At 39.1% G+C, this 19,847-nt stretch overlaps 2 protein-coding genes across 2 annotated transcripts; one reads left to right on the top strand and one right to left on the bottom strand.

Moving 5' to 3' along the window:
- Positions 1 to 3,256: 3,256 nt before the first annotated feature.
- On the bottom strand, positions 3,257 to 6,424 carry LOC103339304 (mitogen-activated protein kinase kinase kinase 1-like). The gene is made up of 7 exons (XM_089043319.1): positions 6,307 to 6,424; positions 6,085 to 6,209; positions 5,005 to 5,177; positions 4,719 to 4,791; positions 4,575 to 4,634; positions 3,576 to 3,686; positions 3,257 to 3,469 (listed from the first exon to the last, which is right to left on the bottom strand). The coding sequence occupies exons 1-7, from the start codon at positions 6,422 to 6,424 to the stop codon at positions 3,257 to 3,259; spliced, it is 873 nt and encodes a 290-aa protein (XP_088899445.1).
- Positions 6,425 to 16,183: 9,759 nt separating this feature from the next.
- On the top strand, positions 16,184 to 19,111 carry LOC103339305 (mitochondrial fission 1 protein A). Its single transcript, XM_008242573.3, has 5 exons — positions 16,184 to 16,384; positions 16,564 to 16,702; positions 17,870 to 17,991; positions 18,536 to 18,599; positions 18,687 to 19,111. Exons 1-5 carry the CDS (start codon positions 16,292 to 16,294, stop codon positions 18,767 to 18,769), a joined length of 501 nt encoding a protein of 166 aa, XP_008240795.1. The 5' UTR covers positions 16,184 to 16,291; the 3' UTR covers positions 18,770 to 19,111.
- The last annotated feature ends 736 nt before the right edge of the window (positions 19,112 to 19,847 follow it).

The following is a 19,847-nucleotide window of genomic DNA, read 5'->3' on the forward strand; positions in this document are numbered from 1 at the left end:
GGTTTTCAAAGACGGGTGAAAATTTGAAAATTTGTCGAGCGCGAATTCACTTAAGTGGCCATTTTTTAGCGTGTTTTAAAAGAAAACGTTTTTAAAAAAAAATTGTCATCTTTACATTTAATAGACGACGGTTTTTATAAAAAGCGTCATCTTTACATATAATTATAATAGACGACGGTTTTATAAAAAGCGTTATCTTTACGTATAATAGACGATGGCTTTATAAAAGCGTCATCCTTACATATAATAGACGACGGTTTTTTTTATTATAAAAAGCGTTATCTTTACTTCATAATAGATGACCATTTTTTAAACAAACCATCATCTTTACATATAATAGACGACACTAGTGGATACCACAAAATCTTATGTTATATTTCACGAAAGTATAAATAAACTATTAATTGTTAGTGAATATATTGTTTTGATGGAATACGCATTTTAAGAAACTAGTTTCAATGATCCAACCATCAAACTTGTTTGTTTATACTTTGAGATCATATGCGCCAAAAATTGAAAAAAATAAACATTCAGAGATCAAGTAACGGGACAAAAAATTGCGACGATTATAAATGAAAAATTATGATTTAACGGTTATTTTAACTCCGATTTTGATGATTTTTTACCGCTACACTCCTTGACCCTATATGAATACAATGACTGAATTTGATCTTCAATTTAAAATATTTACACTAGTGGATACCACAAAATCTTATGTTATATTTAACGAAAGTATAAATAAACTCTTAATTGTTAGTGAATATATTGTTTTGATGGCATACGCATTCTAAGAAACTAGTTTCAACGATCCAACTGTCAAACTTGTTTGTTTATACTTCGAGATCATATATACCAAAAATCGGAAAAAATAAACATTAAGATATCAAGCAACGGGACAAAAAATTTCAACGGTTATAAATGAAAAATCATGATTTAACGGTTATTTTAACAAACCATCATCTTTACATATAATAGACGACCTTTTTTTATAATAAAAACGTCATTTTTACATATAATAGACGACCTTTTTTCATAAAAAGCGTCATCTTTATATATAATAGACGACCATTTTTTAAAAAAAACCGTCAACTTTACTTCATAATAGACGGCAATTTTTTATAAAAGCGTCATCTTTAAATATAATAGACGACCCTTTTTTATAAAAAGTGTCATTTTTACATATAATAGGCGACATTTTTTTTTTATAAAAAGCGTCATCTTTATATATAATAGACGACCATTTTAAAAAACCGTCATCTTTACTTCATAATAGACGACGGTTTTATAAAAGCGTCATCTTTATATATAATAGAAGACGGATTTTATAAAAAGCGTCATCTTAACATATAATAGACGACGGTTTGTATAAAAATCGTCATCTTTACATATAATAGACGGCAGTTTTTATAAAAAGCGTCATCTTTACATATAATAGAAGACGATTTTATAAAAAATGTCATCTTTACATATAATAGATGACGGTTTGTATAAAAATCGTCATCTTTACATATAATAGGCGACGGTTTTTTTTTATAAAAAGCGTCATCTTTGCATATAATAGAAGACGATTTTATAAAAAACGTCATCTTTACATATAATATATGACGGTTTGTATAAAAATCGTCAGCTTAACATATAATAGATGACCTATTTGTAAAAGCGTCACTTATCCACGTCGGTTTTTTGTTACTGTCGTCTTTTTAAATACAACGACGGTTTTTTCTTCTACCATCGTCTTTTTTTGGTGGTCTTTTTCACTTTTTGTAGTAATGTATCATAATTCATATAAATAAAACCAGCAACTCATAATGAACTTAAGTAAAGCTACAATGAGGTGACATATCAAAATAAGAAGAAATAAAAAAATTCTAAAATGGTTCTCATAAAAAAAAATTAAAAAAAAAAGTCTAAAATTGTAACTTTAGATTTATAAAAGTAAAAAAAAAAATGCAATTGTGAAATTCATAAGCATGTCATAGTCAAATAGAATAAACTCAATTAAAAAATAACATGTCAAATCATATACCAATTGCCCAATATGAAGCAATTACATTTGCATTAAATATTAAATATTAAGCAATTGCAATTCCAATTGCCCAATAGGAAAGGGCATAATTACACAACCCTTAACATGTCAAATCATATACCAATTTTTTATAAAATCTAGGCGCATCAGTACACCTGGTGCCCTTTTTACGTTGCTGCCTAGAAACTGTGTTCGGAGGTTGGAAATAGAAACATCTAGATAATGTGTTACACATGTCCACTAATCAGAGGCAAACACAAAGGAGAAAATCAAATCAAACCACAGATGCATAGGCGTAGGGCTTAGGGATATCCCTACATTAACTCGCAGAACAACTTCACAAGTAGCCTTAACTCATACGTCATAAAAAGTGAGACGACGACGGAAGTGAGCATCATTGACTTGTTGCACAGGTATGTAGGTCATTCTAGCCAATGGCGGACCCACATAGGCGCAAGGAGGTGCGGTTGCACCTCCCCTCGCCGGAAAACACTGTGGTGGTGGCGCACTTTGCCCCTCTGGTTTGCACACCAACTGTTTGTGTTTTTGCCTGAGTGAAACTCCTTTCTATATTTGATGAGCTGCTGTGTGTTTGTTTTTGTTGCTGCTGTGTTGAGCGCACAGCGTGCTCTCTTTTTTTTAAAGTCCAGGCCCAAAACGACGTCGTTTTGGACTAGGCAAAAAAAAAAAAAAAAAAAAAAAAGAGAAATGTGCACAAGGCCTTAGCCAATACGGAATCAGTATAGCATATTATATATATAAACCATATTAATAAAGAGCGGAGAGGAGCAATTCAATTCAATTCAAAACTATAAGCTCTGTTTGTTGAAGTCTCTCTTGCGGCAATCAGATTCAGACCCAATCCTTTTGCAAGGTTTGGGATTTTTTTTTTGCTTATGTTGTTGTTCTCTTCTATTTTTTCTTTCTTATGTTTTTTTTTTCTCTCTTTTTCTTTTTTATAATATGTTTTTTTTCATATATATAAATATATATTTCTGATTTGGCTTTCTCTGTATTTGTATAATCATTAGCAAACTCGAGAGAGAAGAAGAGGTTGTGTAGTGCACAGCTCGAGGTATGATCAATTACAATTTGATTATTTATTTAATAAAGTAATATGCATTTTGTAATGTTATTTTTTTTTCCATGAATTATTAAAGACGTTAGTACTTTTTAAATTTGAAGGATATTTGATTCTCTAAATTTTGTTGTTGTTGAACTTTTAGCCTTTTAAAATTGCCCCTTCTCTGAAAAATTCCTGGATCCGCTCCTGATTCTAGCAGATGCCTCCTGCACAAATGGATGATTTAAGAGCTCGATAGCAGTGGGACGATCATGTGGATTAACTTGCAAGCATTTCTGTATGAAATCTCGTGGATGCCTCGGGAGAGAATCAGGAATCTCAGGGGGGTTTCCAAGAAGGATGTTAAATAACGCACGGTTCTGTCAAGGAGAGGATGCATCAGTCAGGTCTATTAAATCTATCATCATCATCATCTTTTTGAACCATAAATAATACAAATTTACTGAAATAAAACATGGTACGGACCCCTTCTGGCTTATCGTATGGAAACTTCCCGGTTAACATCTCCAACACAGTGCAACCAAGGCTCCATATATCAGCTGCAATCCCATAACCTTGGTTTGTTGTCTTAAGAACCTGCATAAGCATAAATTCTGAAAAATTCAGACACGACAACAAACTCCATGATTTTAAAATTTTAAAGTCTAGGCATGATCATAAATAAAGAACATCACTAGATCCTTTACCTCTAATACAAAAAAAATGATATTCAATCTAAGAGCCCACAAATCATCTTAGACAATTGTGGAGTAGTCCGCAAATATTGTAGAAAATTCCTAGAAGACTTGATAAGAGCTCATATCATCGTAGACGGTAACAGAATACATATTATATCACTACTAGAAAAAAGGGTAAAAGCCACAGTTTTTGTAGCCACAGCATGCAAACAGTGGCTATCTATTACTATAAGAATTCTGTTAGACATATAGATGTCTATCTCATTAAAGTGTGGTCTTATAATCATCAAAGGATTCTAAGACTAAGGACTTCTTAGGAGTTTCTTGATGGGCAAGACTCTTAGGTAGATGCATATAAATACAAGTTGCCCCTGCTCAACCGATCAAGCCAACCAACACAAAAGAATTCACCTCATCTAGAATGAGTGTATAAAGGGTCGGATTGAGGAGAAGAGCTCTTGTATATGTTCTTGATAAAATTAACAACAGAAGAACTTTGAGAGAGAGAGAGAGAGAGAGAGAGAGAGAGAGTTATAACCTTAATTTTCATTATTTGTGGGTGATTGGTTCACTTCTGTCTTAGGGAGCTTAGGAGTAATTAGGATAACATTATTTTTCAGGGTGGGTGGACTAATATTTGCTAGGATGTGTTTTTCTTTTCATAATCTTGCACTCAAAGTTATTTAATATTTGTGTTTCATTAGTGTTTGAAGCAACCATAAAATCAATCGGTGTCAAAAGGAGGAACTTTTGAGAACTGACACTACGCAATATATAATAAGAAAACCTCAGGAGCCATCCAGTATGGAGTTCCACGGCAAGAATGACTGTTGTTCCCTTCGGTTATCTGGGGAGAAAAATTCACTATCATGCATTCTGGAAATTACTGAAGGCAACAAACAGAAAAGGTTTGGAGCAATGAAAGACAAACCTTTGCCAATCCAAAATCAGCAATCTTCACAGATCCATTTGCATCCACCAAAATATTTGCGCATTTAATGTCCCTTATTACAAAAAACGAAGAGATTTGAGAATGGGGTTAGACAGATATGGACATTGTTAACCCACAGCCACTCTTCTTTTGTTTCTCCTTTTTTGGGATGACTCTTTACATGATATGGTGATATTCCAAGTAACAAATGCTCAAAGGGAAATACAGAATCTTCTAATAATCTAACATCATTAACCATAGCTATACATCATGTCACATGAAGTACCTGTGAATCACATTATGGTCATGAAGATACTTCAAACCTTGCAGGATCTGTCTTGTGTATTTAGAGACAGTAGAATCTGAGAGACTTTCTCCTAAGCCATGTAATGTCGAATAGAGTTTATATATGCTTCCCTGGGTTACAAGCTCCAGGAAGATATAAATTTTTGATTCGTCCTGCAAAGATTATTTAGACAATGTATATAAACAGCAAAATGGTGCACACAAACAAGTAGATCTGAGACAAGTACAGGGGCTATGGAGATCCAATGCCTAATAACCTAATGTACGGTATGAGAAAATTTATGTTCAACAGGAAACCATAGTGAAGCATCAGAAAAAGCAACAAGAGAATGAATCCTAAGTTAATAGTCCAAGTGTTTCACAAGCCAATATACTGACTAGTATTTCATACTAAATACTTTTGGATACGAGAAATAGATCAAATATAGTACGGTTAGCTGCTTCAACATCTTTCAGGTAAATTGTGACAAGAAGTCAACGATTGATATTGCTCATAATCCAGCTCAACAAAACTTGTTGAGGTGGATAGACATTTCATCAAAGAAAAATTTAAGAACAAGATCATCTGCCGATCCTTTGTAAAGTCAGAAGATCAGTTAGCAGATGTCTTGACAAAGGATGTCTCTAGAGTGTTTCATGACTCACTTACCAAGTTGGGCATTAGTGATGTGTATACCCCAACTTGAGGAGGAGTGTTGATGTGAATTAACCTAACAAATCAAGGAAATTTATTTCCTAAGTTAATTAGGTGATTTATTTACTTCTTTCAATATAGTCGACAATCCTTGTATAATTAGGGGATATTCTCCTATTTAATTCATGTATCTAATTCCTTGTAAACTCCAATATATTTCTCCTTATTGAGAAGAATACCATCATAAAAAAGTATTCAAACCATAGTCATATTTTAGCACACCTAGTTGTTGCTAATGTGGGGAGTGTTAGGTTGACGCAGTGTAGGTTGTCACGAGTGAGAATTAATATTGTTTATACCAAAATGAACAGCCAATGAAAAGCTGACACGTAGACGAAATGGGTCATGGTAGCCTTCGGCACCTACCTTCGGCACCCAGTTACCGATCCAACAATTAAGGCAACCTCCTTCTCTAGGATACGTGGCAAGCTCACAATTGATGTCCACAGTCCCACATCGAAAATCTACACAGCATGCATACCTCCCAAGATCTATAAAGGAAGCACAATTCCCCAGAATGGAGGTAATCAGAACTTACGGCATACTGCCTATTGATATGTAGTTCAATCTTACTAAATCCGTACTTACCTAAGCATCGGAGAGTCTTCGGCCGATACCACACTGGTGCCTTAGGTCTTACCGAGCGTTTGCTATCTTGCAAATTGCACGCCCTACCGAGGCCTAGAGCATTCCGAAGGCCCAACATCACTAAGTTGCGCGGGAAAGTGCCGAACCATTTTTCTGCATCAACAGTTTGGCGCCGTCTGTGGGAAGCGATAAGAATCGACCTACAATTCCTAAAAAACACATGGGAACCACTTCAGTACCAATGTTCTTATCGGAGGATGGGCTATCGTTTGGCAGGCCAAGCGGAGCAAGCCCCTGCGCTGCCCCCCTAGCACTCCCTTGGTAATCCTCCGGTGATTCGGACTACGGTCGGCGGAGCTTCTGGCCCAAATGACTTCCTTTCGGAAGGAAATGGCTAAGCTCCAAGAACATAACAACCTCCACTCGTCCAAAGTAGATGAAACTCGCGGTGCTTAATCGAGGAAGCGCAGAATATCCAAGCTAAGGAACCTTCCCAGTCTGCAAACTCCCAATCGGCAGAAGAAGAGGAAGAAAGGGGCAAAGGCAATGCTGCGCCTTCCAAACAGGTAGTCCCGGCTCTACGGGACCAGCCTCACATACCGAAAAAGGTCTCGTCGTCGCCAACGGATCAGCGACAAGGAGGCCGAGCACGGCAGAGGTCCCCGATCAGGATTAATGCCCACATGCGGGACTCACGGATGAGGGTCCTCGGAAGCAAATCACCCCTTAGGAAGGTCCAAGGGTTGGAGTCGGAGGTAGAATCTGACAACGAATATGTCCCTCCAGGAGGAACCGAATCAAACTACAGTTCGGAAACTCCTACGGACTATTCAAAGGCAAGACCACCGAGTCCGCAGAGAACTTTCAAAGACTACGATTCCGAGGAGGTTCCAAGCGAGACCTTGCTATTCGTCTGCTCTTCCAGAGAATTTAGAAGATGGAAAATGATGAACCCGGTCCGGGAACCTGATTGGGGAAACTGGCCGGGACTTTTACCGAGCGCATCAAGAATGCAGGCGGGACGGGAGGTACAGCCGTTGCGCATACCGTTCTACACCGTGAAGGACCCCTTGACGCACCTTTACTCTTTTCAATCGGCATCGGATGCAAGGCCTCAACGACGAGGGGCAATGCTGTTGTTCCCATCCTCCTTACCGAAGCCGCTTTGAACTAGTTCTACCGTCTTGAACCAGAACGGTAGACTCGTTTACGAATCAAGCAGATTTTTCTCAATCACTTCATGATCCGACATGACCGTTTGTACTTCGCCGATGGCACAGTACGATTCGGCGAGAGAAGACGAACCCCTACGGGAATACGCTGCATGCTTTAGTTATGAATACTCGAGGTGTCCGAAAACGGACGATAGGGCAGCCTACGACTCCTTCAAGAGTGGCCTTCGGTCCTCTCACTTTCGGTATCTCGTGCACGGTAGCAACTAGTGCACATATGATGAACGATGAAGCGGCGGTCCACGCCAAGGCTGAATATTTCAACTCCAAGTCGGGCCTTCGGCAAGGTGGGAGGAATCAACACCAAAGAGCTATCCTGGGCAAGGATCATCATACCCTCGAGCGGTGGCGACTCTTGGTAGGTCACAACCGAAAGGACGACCGTGATAATCGGCGAGGAAGCTCAAAGAAGGGGCGTGGGAAATACGGTCGCAACGACCACCGAGCGCTACTACCGAATCACCACCGCGCTCAGGAGGTCTTCACCTGTTGAATACTACATATGAGGCCGTCTTGATGAACGAATGTGACCAAATCCCGAAGCCAAACAACCGAAAGCCCAATCGGCGGGACAATCGGGATACAGGCAAATTCTGCCGATACCACCAGGCATAACGCCATAACACCAAGACGCATCGGTCTAAGGAAGATCGTTGAACGCCTGATTTGGGAAGGAAAGCTAGATCAATACATCGCCAGAGCACCGCAGGCACCAGCCCCAAACGCAAATTGGCATATCAACATGATCAGCACCATCAGTGGATGCCCCACTCTGGCAAGACCCCCTAACCGATTGGTGAAACAATATGTGTGTGTCGCTCACTACCCTCAAGTCTTCGACATAGAGGCCGATCGGCACCGCAAGGTCCCGAAGGTGGGTTGGGAGCCCATCACCTTTTGCGAAGAAGAGGAAGAAGGGATCATTTACCCCCACGATGACCCGATGATCATTCGGGCCGAAATCGCCGATTACGATGTAGGTGGTCTTGATCGACACGGAAGTTACTGTAAATGTAATTTTTCCGATGCCTTGAGGGTTAGGAATTCTTGACGGCATGGTCAATTGGCGATAATACATCTACTCGGTTTTTCGGGATCTGGTCCAACCGATCGGTAGTGTCCGTCTGCCCATGGCCTTCGGCGTTGCCCCTCGAAAAACAATGACCTACAATCAATTCCTCATTGTCGACGCCCAACGGCATACAACGTCATCGTGGGATGAACGACACTCACTAGAGTCAAAGCACACTTGTTTCCCCACATGTTGCTAATGAAATTCCTAACCAAAGAACAGCTGGCGCTCTCCGAGGGGACCACCACACAAACTTGCTATGCAACGGCCCTCAAATCAGTAGCCCCCAAACCTCTAATGGAAGCAATGTCTGTGAGAGAGGTACCGAACGGTAGTGGGGCTATAGACAACCCGAGGGGTATGAAGTTATGAGGTTACGAGGTTATGCGTACTAAAGTTGACAAGCTTAAAGCCATCAGCTTTATCGGGAGGCTACGTACCTGTCTGGCTTGCCAACTCGGTTATGGTTCGGAACGCCAAGGGCGGATGGCGAATGTGTCAAGACTATACCGACCTGAACAAGGCTTGTCCGAAGGATAGCTTCCCATTGCCGAGGATTGACCAGCTTGTTGACGCAACCGCTGGACACGAGCCGCTCGGCTTCATGGACGCCTATTCAGGGTACAATCGATTTTCATGGACCTCGCCGATGGCGAGCATACGACATTCATCACCGACCACGGGTTGTACTGTTACAATGTCATGCCTTTTAGCTTGAAAAACACAGGGGCAACGTATCAATGGCTCGTCAATTGGATTTTTGCTTAACATATCGGCAGCATTATGGAGGTGTATGTCGACGGTGAAAAGCCGAATAGTAGGGGGCATCTGGAAAACTTAGCCCTCATTTTCAGATATCTGAAAGACTACCGAATGAGGCTTAATCCAATGAAGTACGTCTTCGGTGTATCATTGGGGAAATTTCTCAAATTCATGATTAGCCAAAGGGGAATCGAAGCCAATCCCGAGAAAATCAAAGCCATCATCGATATGGAAAAGCTGAAGACACAAAAGGATATTCAGAGCCTTACCGAACTTATCGCCGCCCTAACGCGCTTCATTTCCAAGGCTACCGATAGGTGCAGACCATTCTTCAAAGCCTTGAAAGGGGGCAAATATTATATCATATGGACTTTCGAGTGCGACCGAGCATTTCAAGACTTGAAGAACTACATGAGCAAGGCACCACTATTATCGAAACCACTCCCCGGAGAAGTTCTCCTCCCCTACCTTTCGTTATCCAAAGCACTGTTGTTAGCTCGGTATTGATACGAAAAAGAGAAAGCGAGCTATCGATCTTCTATGTCGACAAGGCGCAGGCAGAGCTTGTACCCTCCCTTGGAGCAGCTAGCACTAGCCTCGTGGTCTCGGCCAACGGCTCCGCCCATACTTCCAAGCGCCGCGAGATCACTATTCGACTAATCAACCCCTTCGAGGTACTGCAAAGTCGAAACATCCGGTGGCCGATCAAATGGGCGATCGAGCTCGGAGAATTCGACATACTGATTCAAGCCAAGACCTGCCGAGAAGGGTTAGGTTATCGCCGACTTTATTTTCGAGCTAACACCTACAACACCATCGGAACCATCCAGTCTGAACGCTGTTATTTTGGAACCAGAAAAGTTGAATGTCGAACCCTTTGATCCCTCCATTCCTGTATGGATCCTGCACATCGATGGCTCGGCAAATCAACAAGGCTGTGGAGCTGGCTTGGTGTTGACAACTCCAGACGGAGGCAAAGTCGAATATGCCCTCCGATTCAACTTCAGAACCTCTAACAACGAGGCAGAGTATAAGGCTCTATTGGCTGGCCTTCGGCTAGCCAAGAGCATGAGCACAAAACAAATCAACATTCACAGTGACTCCCACTCATAGTAAACGGATAACGGCAGACTTCACACCAAGGATGCCTCTATGTCACCTACCTATCGGCAACTCACCTACTCCTACAAAAGTTCCAGGCCTATGATATTCGGCAGATCCCCAGGTCAGAAAACAGCCATGTCGATGCACTCTCACGTTTGGCTTCGGCAATAAACGACAAGATCGGAAGGAAGGTACCGGTGGAGATATTATCCCACGCTCAGCTAGCTTTCACGCTTTCTTTGGGAGCACTTTCCTTCCACCTTCTTCCTACTTCTCACAACTCGTAGACTCCACACCACCCACGTCCCCCTCCTTTTTAACTTCATACCTCCTCCCATGAGTAGGGCTCATCAATGGGCCGGGCCGGGCTAGCCCGGCCCAAATTCAATGGACTTGGGTCGGGCCGGGCTTTAAAGAGGAGAGAGAAAATATCGGGCCGGATTTTTTTAGAAAATTCAAACCCCAAGCCCGAAAGCCCGACCTATGAGCCGGGCTTGAGAAAGCCCATCGGGCCGGGCCGGGCCTAAACGGGCCTACTTCATTGAAAAAAATCATAAACTTAATCATAAGGGCATTTTAGTCCAAATTTAAGATTAAACTCACTTAATTCCAATATTTACACATCAAACCGAATTCATAAAACACCCAATAAAGTCACACAACTTAATAAGATTTTCCACAAAAATAATAAAACCAAGTATTATTTTTGAGGTTATTACATAATTAGACCATAATACGTTTTAAGAAATAATTTAAAAAAATAATAAGTATCAAACAAATATTTTTTTTAAAGGATGGTATGAATAAATATGCAAATATTTGGTGATGTGTTCAAGAAAAGTAGATTATATTTGGTGGTACGATTATGTTTCGTGATATGATTATATTTGGTGATGTGATATGTTGTTCATCTTATTTATATATATATATAATTGTTGAATTAATAATTGACACAAATTACTGTGCTAATCATCCAATTATAAACTAGGAATGAGTAAAGAAAAGTAAATGAAATGAAACAAATTATATATGTGATTTAAGTGATAAAATCCTAAACCTAAACTCTTATTTATACATAATTATATATGTATGCGGACCTAACGGGCCGAGCTTTTGTGGGCGGGCCGGGCCGGGCTATCTTGGGCTTAATCGGGCCGGGCCGAGCTTCAGACACCCAAGCCCAAGCCTAGCCCGGCCCAAGGCGGGTCGGGCCATCTCAAAAGCCCATAAAGGACCGGGCCGGACGGGCTCCCATCGCCCATGAGCCCGCGGGCCAAATGATGAGACCTACCCATGAGTGCTGCTATTGCTTGGGTTTATATAACCCATGTCAAAACAGCAACAAAAATCACACTCAACTCAAACACCTAATTCAAACCACCACAATAATTATTACCCTCGATTCTAACATTTTCTCAATTTTTCTCATATAAACTTAAAACAAACTGAAAATCTAATAATGTTTTCTCATCCAAACTAGAATATGAAGAAACAAGAGTTTCTCATCTATTTTATTTTGAAATCCTAATAAGAAGAAGTTAACTTTTATAAACTCCTTGTCATGATTCTTTGACTATTAATTTCTCTAAGAAGAAAACAGATAATTAATTCAAAAAATGGTGAATGCAGAGTCCAGGGCAACAACCAATTGAACATATGACAACATTATCATATATCAAATTGAATACTTGGGATATATAAGCCAAAATCTACACCACTGTCATTGAACATAAGAGTATTAAGTACCCAAAAAAAAATTCCCGAATTCATAGAAGAGTCAAATTCCCAAAATACAAAAGGCAAAAGTTCTAGTCATTGGCATGTTCAGACACTACAAGAAAAATACCCTACGACAACATGTTATTAACAACGTGCGTAAGTTACGTGTTGTGGAAGTAAACGTTCCACAACGTGCACTAAATGCACGTTGTCAAAATGGTATTTCGGGGATGATAGCAAACCTGCGTGCCTCAATAGGGTTGGCGGGCAATATTTGGTGTTGTAGGAACTAGATTATGGGATCCATCCATGTGGGGCTATGGTCAATTGTACAAATGACTGGCGTTTGGTTGTGGGCCTATCCAGGAGTTCCACATGGATGTTACGACCAATGCCTTGTTCCAATGCCGAAGCTAACCTTAACAAGGCATCAGCATGGCTGTTTTCAGATCGTGGGATTTGGCTGATGCGATAAGCATTGAAAGTTTTTAGTAGTTGGTGGGTATGCTGAAGGTATGACTTCATGGAGGTGTCCTTGGCAAATGATTGACTTGGTGGATGACGAGCTGGGAGTCACTGAATATCTGAATCTATTTAGCATCCATCTTTTTGGCAAGCCGAAGTCCAGCTAAGAGTGCTTCGTATTCTGCTACATTGTTGGAGGTCTAGAAGTTAAAGCAGAGGGCATACTCCAGGACAACCTTGTCTGGGGAACTGAGGACTAAGCATGCACCACAATCCCGGGAATTGGAGGATCCATCTATGTGGAGTGTCCATAGGGTCTTGCTGAGGTCGAAGTTGCCCTCGCCAGCGAGGTGGACAAAGGTCGGTGGGTGAGTAGGTTCAACGATGATACATGGAGTGGTTGAAGGTTTGGGTTCGGTAAATTAGGAGAGAAAATCGGCAATAACTTGTCCTTTGGTGGTCGGTCGAGGCCTATAATGAATATCAAAATCCCTGAGCTCGATGGCCCACTTAATCAGCCTACCATATGTCTCTAGCTTCTGCAATACTTGTCTTAGAGGCTGATTAGTAAGGGTATGGATGGTATGGGCTTGGAAGTAGGGTCGAAGACGTCTGGCTAAAAAGACCAAAGTGAAGGCAATGTTTTTCTATGTCTGACTATCGAGCTTCGGCATCATCATGTGACCGAATTAACACTGAGCAAACTACAAGGGCAAAGACCAAAAGGTAGATCATGAGGGTTTCACTAGGCTCAGGTGTTGACAAGAGAGGTGCCTTGCTCATATATTCCTTGAGCTCGATGAAAGCTTTATCGCATTCGGGAGTCGCCCTTGAGGGCCTTAAAGAAGGATGCACAGCGGTAGCCTTAGAGGTGAACCTAGTTAGGGCCTCGACACATCAAGTAAGGCTCTGGATATCCTTGACTGTTTTAGGCACCTTCATGTCTAAGATGGCTTGAATTTTTTCAGGGTTGGTCTCAATACCTCCCTGATTGATCATGAAACCAAGGAACTTTCCTGAGGCCACGCCGAAGGCACACTTCATTGGATTGAGTCACATGTTGTATTGCTTCAGTATGGCGAACATAGTTGATAGGTTAGGGATATGTTGATCGGTGGTGCTTAGAAATCTGTATGATTTACTCTAATTCGTTTATTAGGGTTTAGGTTTGTATTGTAATTTGGGAATTACAATTCTTGGGAATTTTTTTTGAATTGTAATTTGAATTGTGTTTCTTAACGTTCTAATTGTTTCGGTTTCAAGAAAAAGAGGAGATATAATTTTCAATAGACTCGGTGTTACATAACTTTTCTGGGATGTGGATTTGGATTTGATGTTCTTGTTTTTCAAATATTTGTACAGTAAAAACAAGAATTTGAATTTAAGATTCAGATGGTACCCATTAGAATTGAAAATGATGGTGAATGGTGATGAGGGATACATATTAGCGATGCAAATAAATAAGAATTTGGTGTTTTTTTCCATTGCCATTCGAGGTTCGTAGTTTTCTAAGATCTTGGATTCTGGATAGTATTTCTTTCACTTCAGTTTAAGTGTTCAATTAGTTTTAGAATTCTGGATATATATTTCTTTATCTAAGGCCACATCTTTTATGGAAGTTGGTGATGTGAAGGATTGTTCTAAGTGTGTTTATTTTCCTTTGTTTCTGCAGTTAGCAGAAAATTAAATCTAAAAGTGGGTACAGAAAGCAACAATGGCATCACAAGTTGGTCGTGTGATTCACGATCAGAATCTTAATGCTCAATCTAATGGTACTTCTCAAGCCTACCAATTATTTTCTTTTTTGCCTAGAATTCTTGTTGGGCTATTTTGGTGTAACCCTTATAACATGTACCACACTGTTGTGGGAAAGGCTGATGCAGTTGAAACACAAAGGAAAGGGGGCCTTGGTGGAAGGAAACCGCTTGGTGATTTATGCAATTCTGGGAAGCCTGCACTCAATCAGGTATCAAAAAGCAGCATTCCAAGAATTTTGCCACAGGAGCTTCTATTGTGGGAAAGGGTGATGTTTTAAAAACACAAATGAGAGGACTTGGTGGAAGGAAACCCCTTGGTGACATATCGAATTCGGGGAAGCCTGTTCTCTCCCAGGCATCAAAAAAGCAGCCTTCCAAGAATTTTCCTGTCGTTGAGGAAGTGACCAGCCTTCCTAAAATAGTTCATGACGCAAGCACTAGGAAAGGTGTTTTTAAAGCCTCAGAGAAAGTGCAGGCTTGTAGCAGGAATACGCTATCTCACATTTCAAACTCAGTGAAACCAAATCTGCAGAAGAACCACAGCATGAAACTAAATGTTATGGCAGAAGAACCCCTTTGTCCTAGTGCTATTGCAGAGGAAGGGTTCTTATACACAATCATCAAGAACGCATCAAAGCACAAAACAAGGCCATGGACTTGGATCAACTTCTGATTAATTTCAGTGAACTCAAGGCAAGTCTGCATTCCCTTTTTCTTCCTTTTCTGAAGTTATTTTGTCGGTTTGGATTTCCTAACAATGCGGTTTTTTCGTCTTTGTTTTCGGCCGGAGAGTCCCTTGAGGTGCAAGAATTTGGAAGAGATGTCTGAAAAGCTTGACTCTCCACCTCCTGTATTTGAATCACCAAAATACTACACTCCATATGAGGATTTTGATGAGCTCTCTGACAAGCTTGACTATCCACCAATTGACTATACTGATTTCCCTTGGATTTCAGAGGACTGTGATTTCAAGTTGATGTCACCAAATCACTGATTCCCTTGAATTTGAATGTACAGAACTGCTTGTTCCAAAACTCCATTGCAATGAACTGTAGAGTATGAATGTTCTCACTCTTTTGTTCAACTCACATAGTGTCATATTATTGATTAATGAACTGATTTGTTTGATATTTTCGCATCCTAAGCCTTCTGCTTACATGAATTTTGAAATTGCTATGTATTGTCATCTATATCTATATATATAAAGCAAAAGGCAGAGAATGATAAAACATTCAAAATACCATAAAATGTTCCCAGGTTAATGCAAACATTAAGAATTGAAATTATTAATTAAATGAAGATAATATGATAAATTCACACTTTTTCATATTAAAAAATATATATAATTAAAAAAAAATTAGATAATGAATTCTATTTTTATGGAACACAACTACTCATTATCTTTTTAAATTCTAAAATAAATTTAATTTTTTAAAAAATCTCTCGCATGCTTGTGAAGCTCATGCGAAGAAGCTAGTTATATATAAAATGTCAATTAGATCCTTATACGTAATTAAAACATATATATCTATATATAGTAAAATTGCTGATATATTTCCTAACAGCAAATAGTACTGTAGGTAAACATCTAACAATTTATGCTTATTAAAAAAAATAGTAACCGTTGATCTGATCTAAAGGAGCTTTGATGTATCCATACTAATAAAGTATTTTAGAATTTCCCTTACCATACAGTACAATATCTGTTTAATTATAAATAAAATATAAAAAAGCCGACATTCAAAAGTCCCATTTTAGGTTTAAATAAAAAAGACTTGAAAATATCCTCACAAACCTATAAATACCAAATCCAATCCCAAGAGAATTCCCCCTGAGAATTGAGACTCAATCATTTCATCATCCGCAATCACAAAATGGAACAGATGTTTGACAAATTTTTTGACTCCGTCGCTAACCTTTTCGGCGGCGGAGATTCGATCCCCTGGTGCGACCGCGACGTCATCCACGTAAGTGCACACTGCAAACCCCCAATGCTCATTTTCTGTTTGTTTCCCGAGAAAATGAAGAACCCTGAAGGAAAAACGAAACAGAGATCTGGGTTCCTCTTTGTTCCTCCAATCCAATTTGGTTTGGTTTTTGTTTGCTTGAATTAAAGACACTTGAGTGTTTGTGAATTGTGGGTCAGGGGTGCGAGAAAGAAGTTGCAGAGGCCAACAAGGGTGACTCAGATGAGCTGAAGAGCGAAAGCATAATGAGGTTATCGTGGGCACTTGTCCACTCAAAGCAACCAGAAGATGTGCAGCGTGGAATTGCCATGCTTGAAGGTATTATCATTATTCTTATTAATATTTCTAAACATTCAATGCTGCAAGTTTTTACTTTTTAGGTAGCATAAGCATATTGAACCATTGGTGTTGTCAATTCATTACACTTCTTTTTACATTTCCCTATCGTCTCGATTTTGATTCTGTACATGTCTTTTTCAACCATAGAATTCCTGATTATTTTCATGGGTTATTCATGATTTCTTTCATTATGAGTTTTAAATTTAATTAATCTTCTCTAATTGCTCGTCATGGTTTTAGTTATACAAAAAAATTCTGTGTAAAATGTAGGCCAAGTTGGTATCACTTTTGTTTTTATTTTTTTTATTAAAGAAAGAGAGGGGAGAGGGACCTGAAAAGGAGAAGAGAGATATCAAGGAGAAAGGAGGCTGAATTTATAAAATCTCACATGAATAAAAATAACATAATGTTGTTATTTTTATTTTCTTGTTTATTTTAATATAACATTATCAAATCTGCCGGCACTGATTCTTTATATTTTTGCAATGGTTTGACAGCCTTTTTAGAATTTGTATGCCCAAAGACATTCAATCAATTCTAAGTTAATGGAACAATCATTTCTGTTGCTCCTTTGTATGGGGTATAAGACACTGCAGGAATAGGAAATACTATTATGAGGGCTCACACTGCCAAGAATCTTCCCTCTTTTCACCCTATTACTCCTCTGTACAACAGTAGTGATGGTGTTTGTACACTTTCATAATGCATGCCATCTTTTTTCCTGATTCTCACCAACAAAATTATTCTCCCCAGAAATTCATTAGAGTATCATTTTCTACTTCATTCTTTCATAAGAATTTGGAACTAGGCCCTCCATGCCACAAGAAAATTTATAAATTACAAAGACGCTGAGCCCTTCTGGATTTCTAGTAATGATTACTTTCGCAAAAAAGAAAAAAGGTCATCAATCTTATATTTAATTGGTTAGTCTTTTCCATATTAAAAAAGTTAAATTACTAAATACATTTTCTCTTGTATTGTGATTGTTTCTTGTTTTGCTTTTAACTGAAGAACTTTCGTTCTAGCTTGTCGCTAATGCTTGAGTTTCCAATATTAGATACTGGCAGTGTAGGTTTGCATTCTCTAGTGGTATCTATAACCTAAAATTGTTCATTTAAAAATGCTGAAGAATATGATTTTGTACAGCTTCATTGGCCAACACTGGCTCCCCTTTGCATCAGAGAGAGAAGCTTTACCTTCTGGCTGTTGGATACTACAGAACTGCTGAATATTCAAATAGTCGGCATCTTGTGGAGCAATGCTTAGAGGTTTGTTCTTATTTTTCGTTTCATTTGCACCTAATTTTCCAGCACCCTTTGGCAGCATTCATCTCTCTTTTCTGTGACATGTTTATGTGTCTCTTACATTTAGCATATGGTTGGCTGACCATCATTCAGTGAAAACCTGCCCCGAATAATACTATTTGTTTCATAGGATCTGTCATTTAAATGTTCAACAACACTTGACTCTGCTATATAGGTGGTAAGTTTAAAATGTGTCGTCCTTTTCTAAAATTTTGATTGCGTGCTGTGTGCTTATGCATATATTGTATTAGCTGCTTTTCAGCATGGTGAAATTTACTTATAGTTAATTATCTAATTCTGTACTGTAACTATAATATCTGTGTGGACTTAACCTTTAGCTGCTCATCTATTGTAGTATTGCAGACTAGACTACTATCTATCCTCCTTTTCACTATACAAATGAGTTGCCTTCAGCCTGTTGCTATTTTAATTTCTACAATTCCTACCAATGATTCGTCCTAATATTGTTTTAAAATTATTTTTTTAACCTTCTTTCTTTGTTTTGCAGATTGCTCCTGATTGGAGACAGGCTCTGACCCTTAAGAAGACTGTTGAGGATCGAATTGCTAAAGGTATTGAGTAGTTTTCTTTTTCTTCTGGTTTTGCCTGCACTGTAGCACTAAAATCAAGGAATTGTGAACACATTGCTTGGAATGCAGATGGCTTAATTGGAATAGGCATTACTGCTAGTGCTGTTGGGCTTATAGCAGCTGGGATTGTAGCAGCGTTGGTTCGCAGGTGATGAGCACAAGCCAACAATGTTCATAATGACTGGCTATTACTTACAAGTTTCAATTTTCCCCTGAAAAAAGAAGGTTCCGAATAATCAGACTGAGAATAGCTCAAAACAAATTCTGCAGCTTGACTACTTTTTTTCCCAAAAAAAAAAAAAAAAAAAAGCTTTTGAATTTGATATTTTTTGTGCAAATGAATAGGTTTTTCCCTCATATTATGTTGTTAATCAGTTGATAATGCTTAGCTTACAAATATTCTGCCATTATTTTGGCATATGTACCTTGCAAATATGTATGGAAAAATTGTGATTTTATGTTATGTTGTATATGTTGCCTTGTTGCTGTTGAAAGGAAGTCCCAATGTCTTTTGTACTCTTATTAGTTTCACATATTGCCACTATACTTAATCATATCTTTGGCTTGGTTTGTGTCCAACTCAAGTTCATGTGGGTTGAAAGGGGCCTAAAATAGTTTAGGTGATTAGGTATCCACAAGCAACAAGATTTTAACCATTTTACTCGAGCTAAATTAGGTTGGAAAATTTTAACCCATCCCAATAATTAGTTGGTCTCAGTAAAAACCAAGGCAATTCTAGGCCCCTTCCCGGCTACTGGACGCTTTGGGCACTACGGACCCTCTGCCATCCATTGCAGCAGAGCCGTTTCATGAGCAGGGGGTTATCTCCAACATTTCTCCCTTAATGATACTACAGAAAAATCGCATGGCAAAGGAGTTCATTGGATTAATGGTATAAGGGGTTCGTTTCATTACATTTCTCCCTTTAATTCATCTTATTTCTACTTATTTCTAATGGGCGAACGAAACTAGCATAAAAAATAAAAATAAACATCTGAGAGGTCCTAGCTTTTATACAAACAGCCCTAGTCCTACAAGATCAACCAGCACACCACTAATACGAGGAGCTTCAATGCTCACACAATAGGCGGGCCTGATCAATTCATGCGAAGAGCAACAACTTGAATGTACAAGTGTAATTAACAGGTTTTTACACATACTACCAATGTGTCATTGGGGCTCGAACTGAGACAACTGGTCAAGACTCTTTTCCATTGGGTATACTGTTGG

Source organism: Prunus mume, linkage group LG8, assembly GCF_029339155.1.
Source record: "Prunus mume cultivar Tortuosa linkage group LG8, ASM2933915v1, whole genome shotgun sequence".
Classification (NCBI taxonomy): Eukaryota; Viridiplantae; Streptophyta; class Magnoliopsida; order Rosales; family Rosaceae; genus Prunus; species Prunus mume.

Coding starts and splice junctions, on each gene's coding strand:
- LOC103339304 (XM_089043319.1), bottom strand. CDS start 6,424: ATGTTGGGCCTTCGGAATGCTCTAGGCCTCGGTAGGGCGTGCAATTTG. Junction 4,792..5,004: donor GACCATAATGTGATTCACAG/GTACTTCATGTG, acceptor TTTTGTAATAAG/GGACATTAAATGCGCAAATA. Junction 4,635..4,718: donor CTGATTTTGGATTGGCAAAG/GTTTGTCTTTCA, acceptor TTTTCTCCCCAG/ATAACCGAAGGGAACAACAG.
- LOC103339305 (XM_008242573.3), top strand. CDS start 16,292: ATGGAACAGATGTTTGACAAATTTTTTGACTCCGTCGCTAACCTTTTC. Junction 16,385..16,563: donor GCGACCGCGACGTCATCCAC/GTAAGTGCACAC, acceptor ATTGTGGGTCAG/GGGTGCGAGAAAGAAGTTGC. Junction 16,703..17,869: donor TGGAATTGCCATGCTTGAAG/GTATTATCATTA, acceptor GATTTTGTACAG/CTTCATTGGCCAACACTGGC.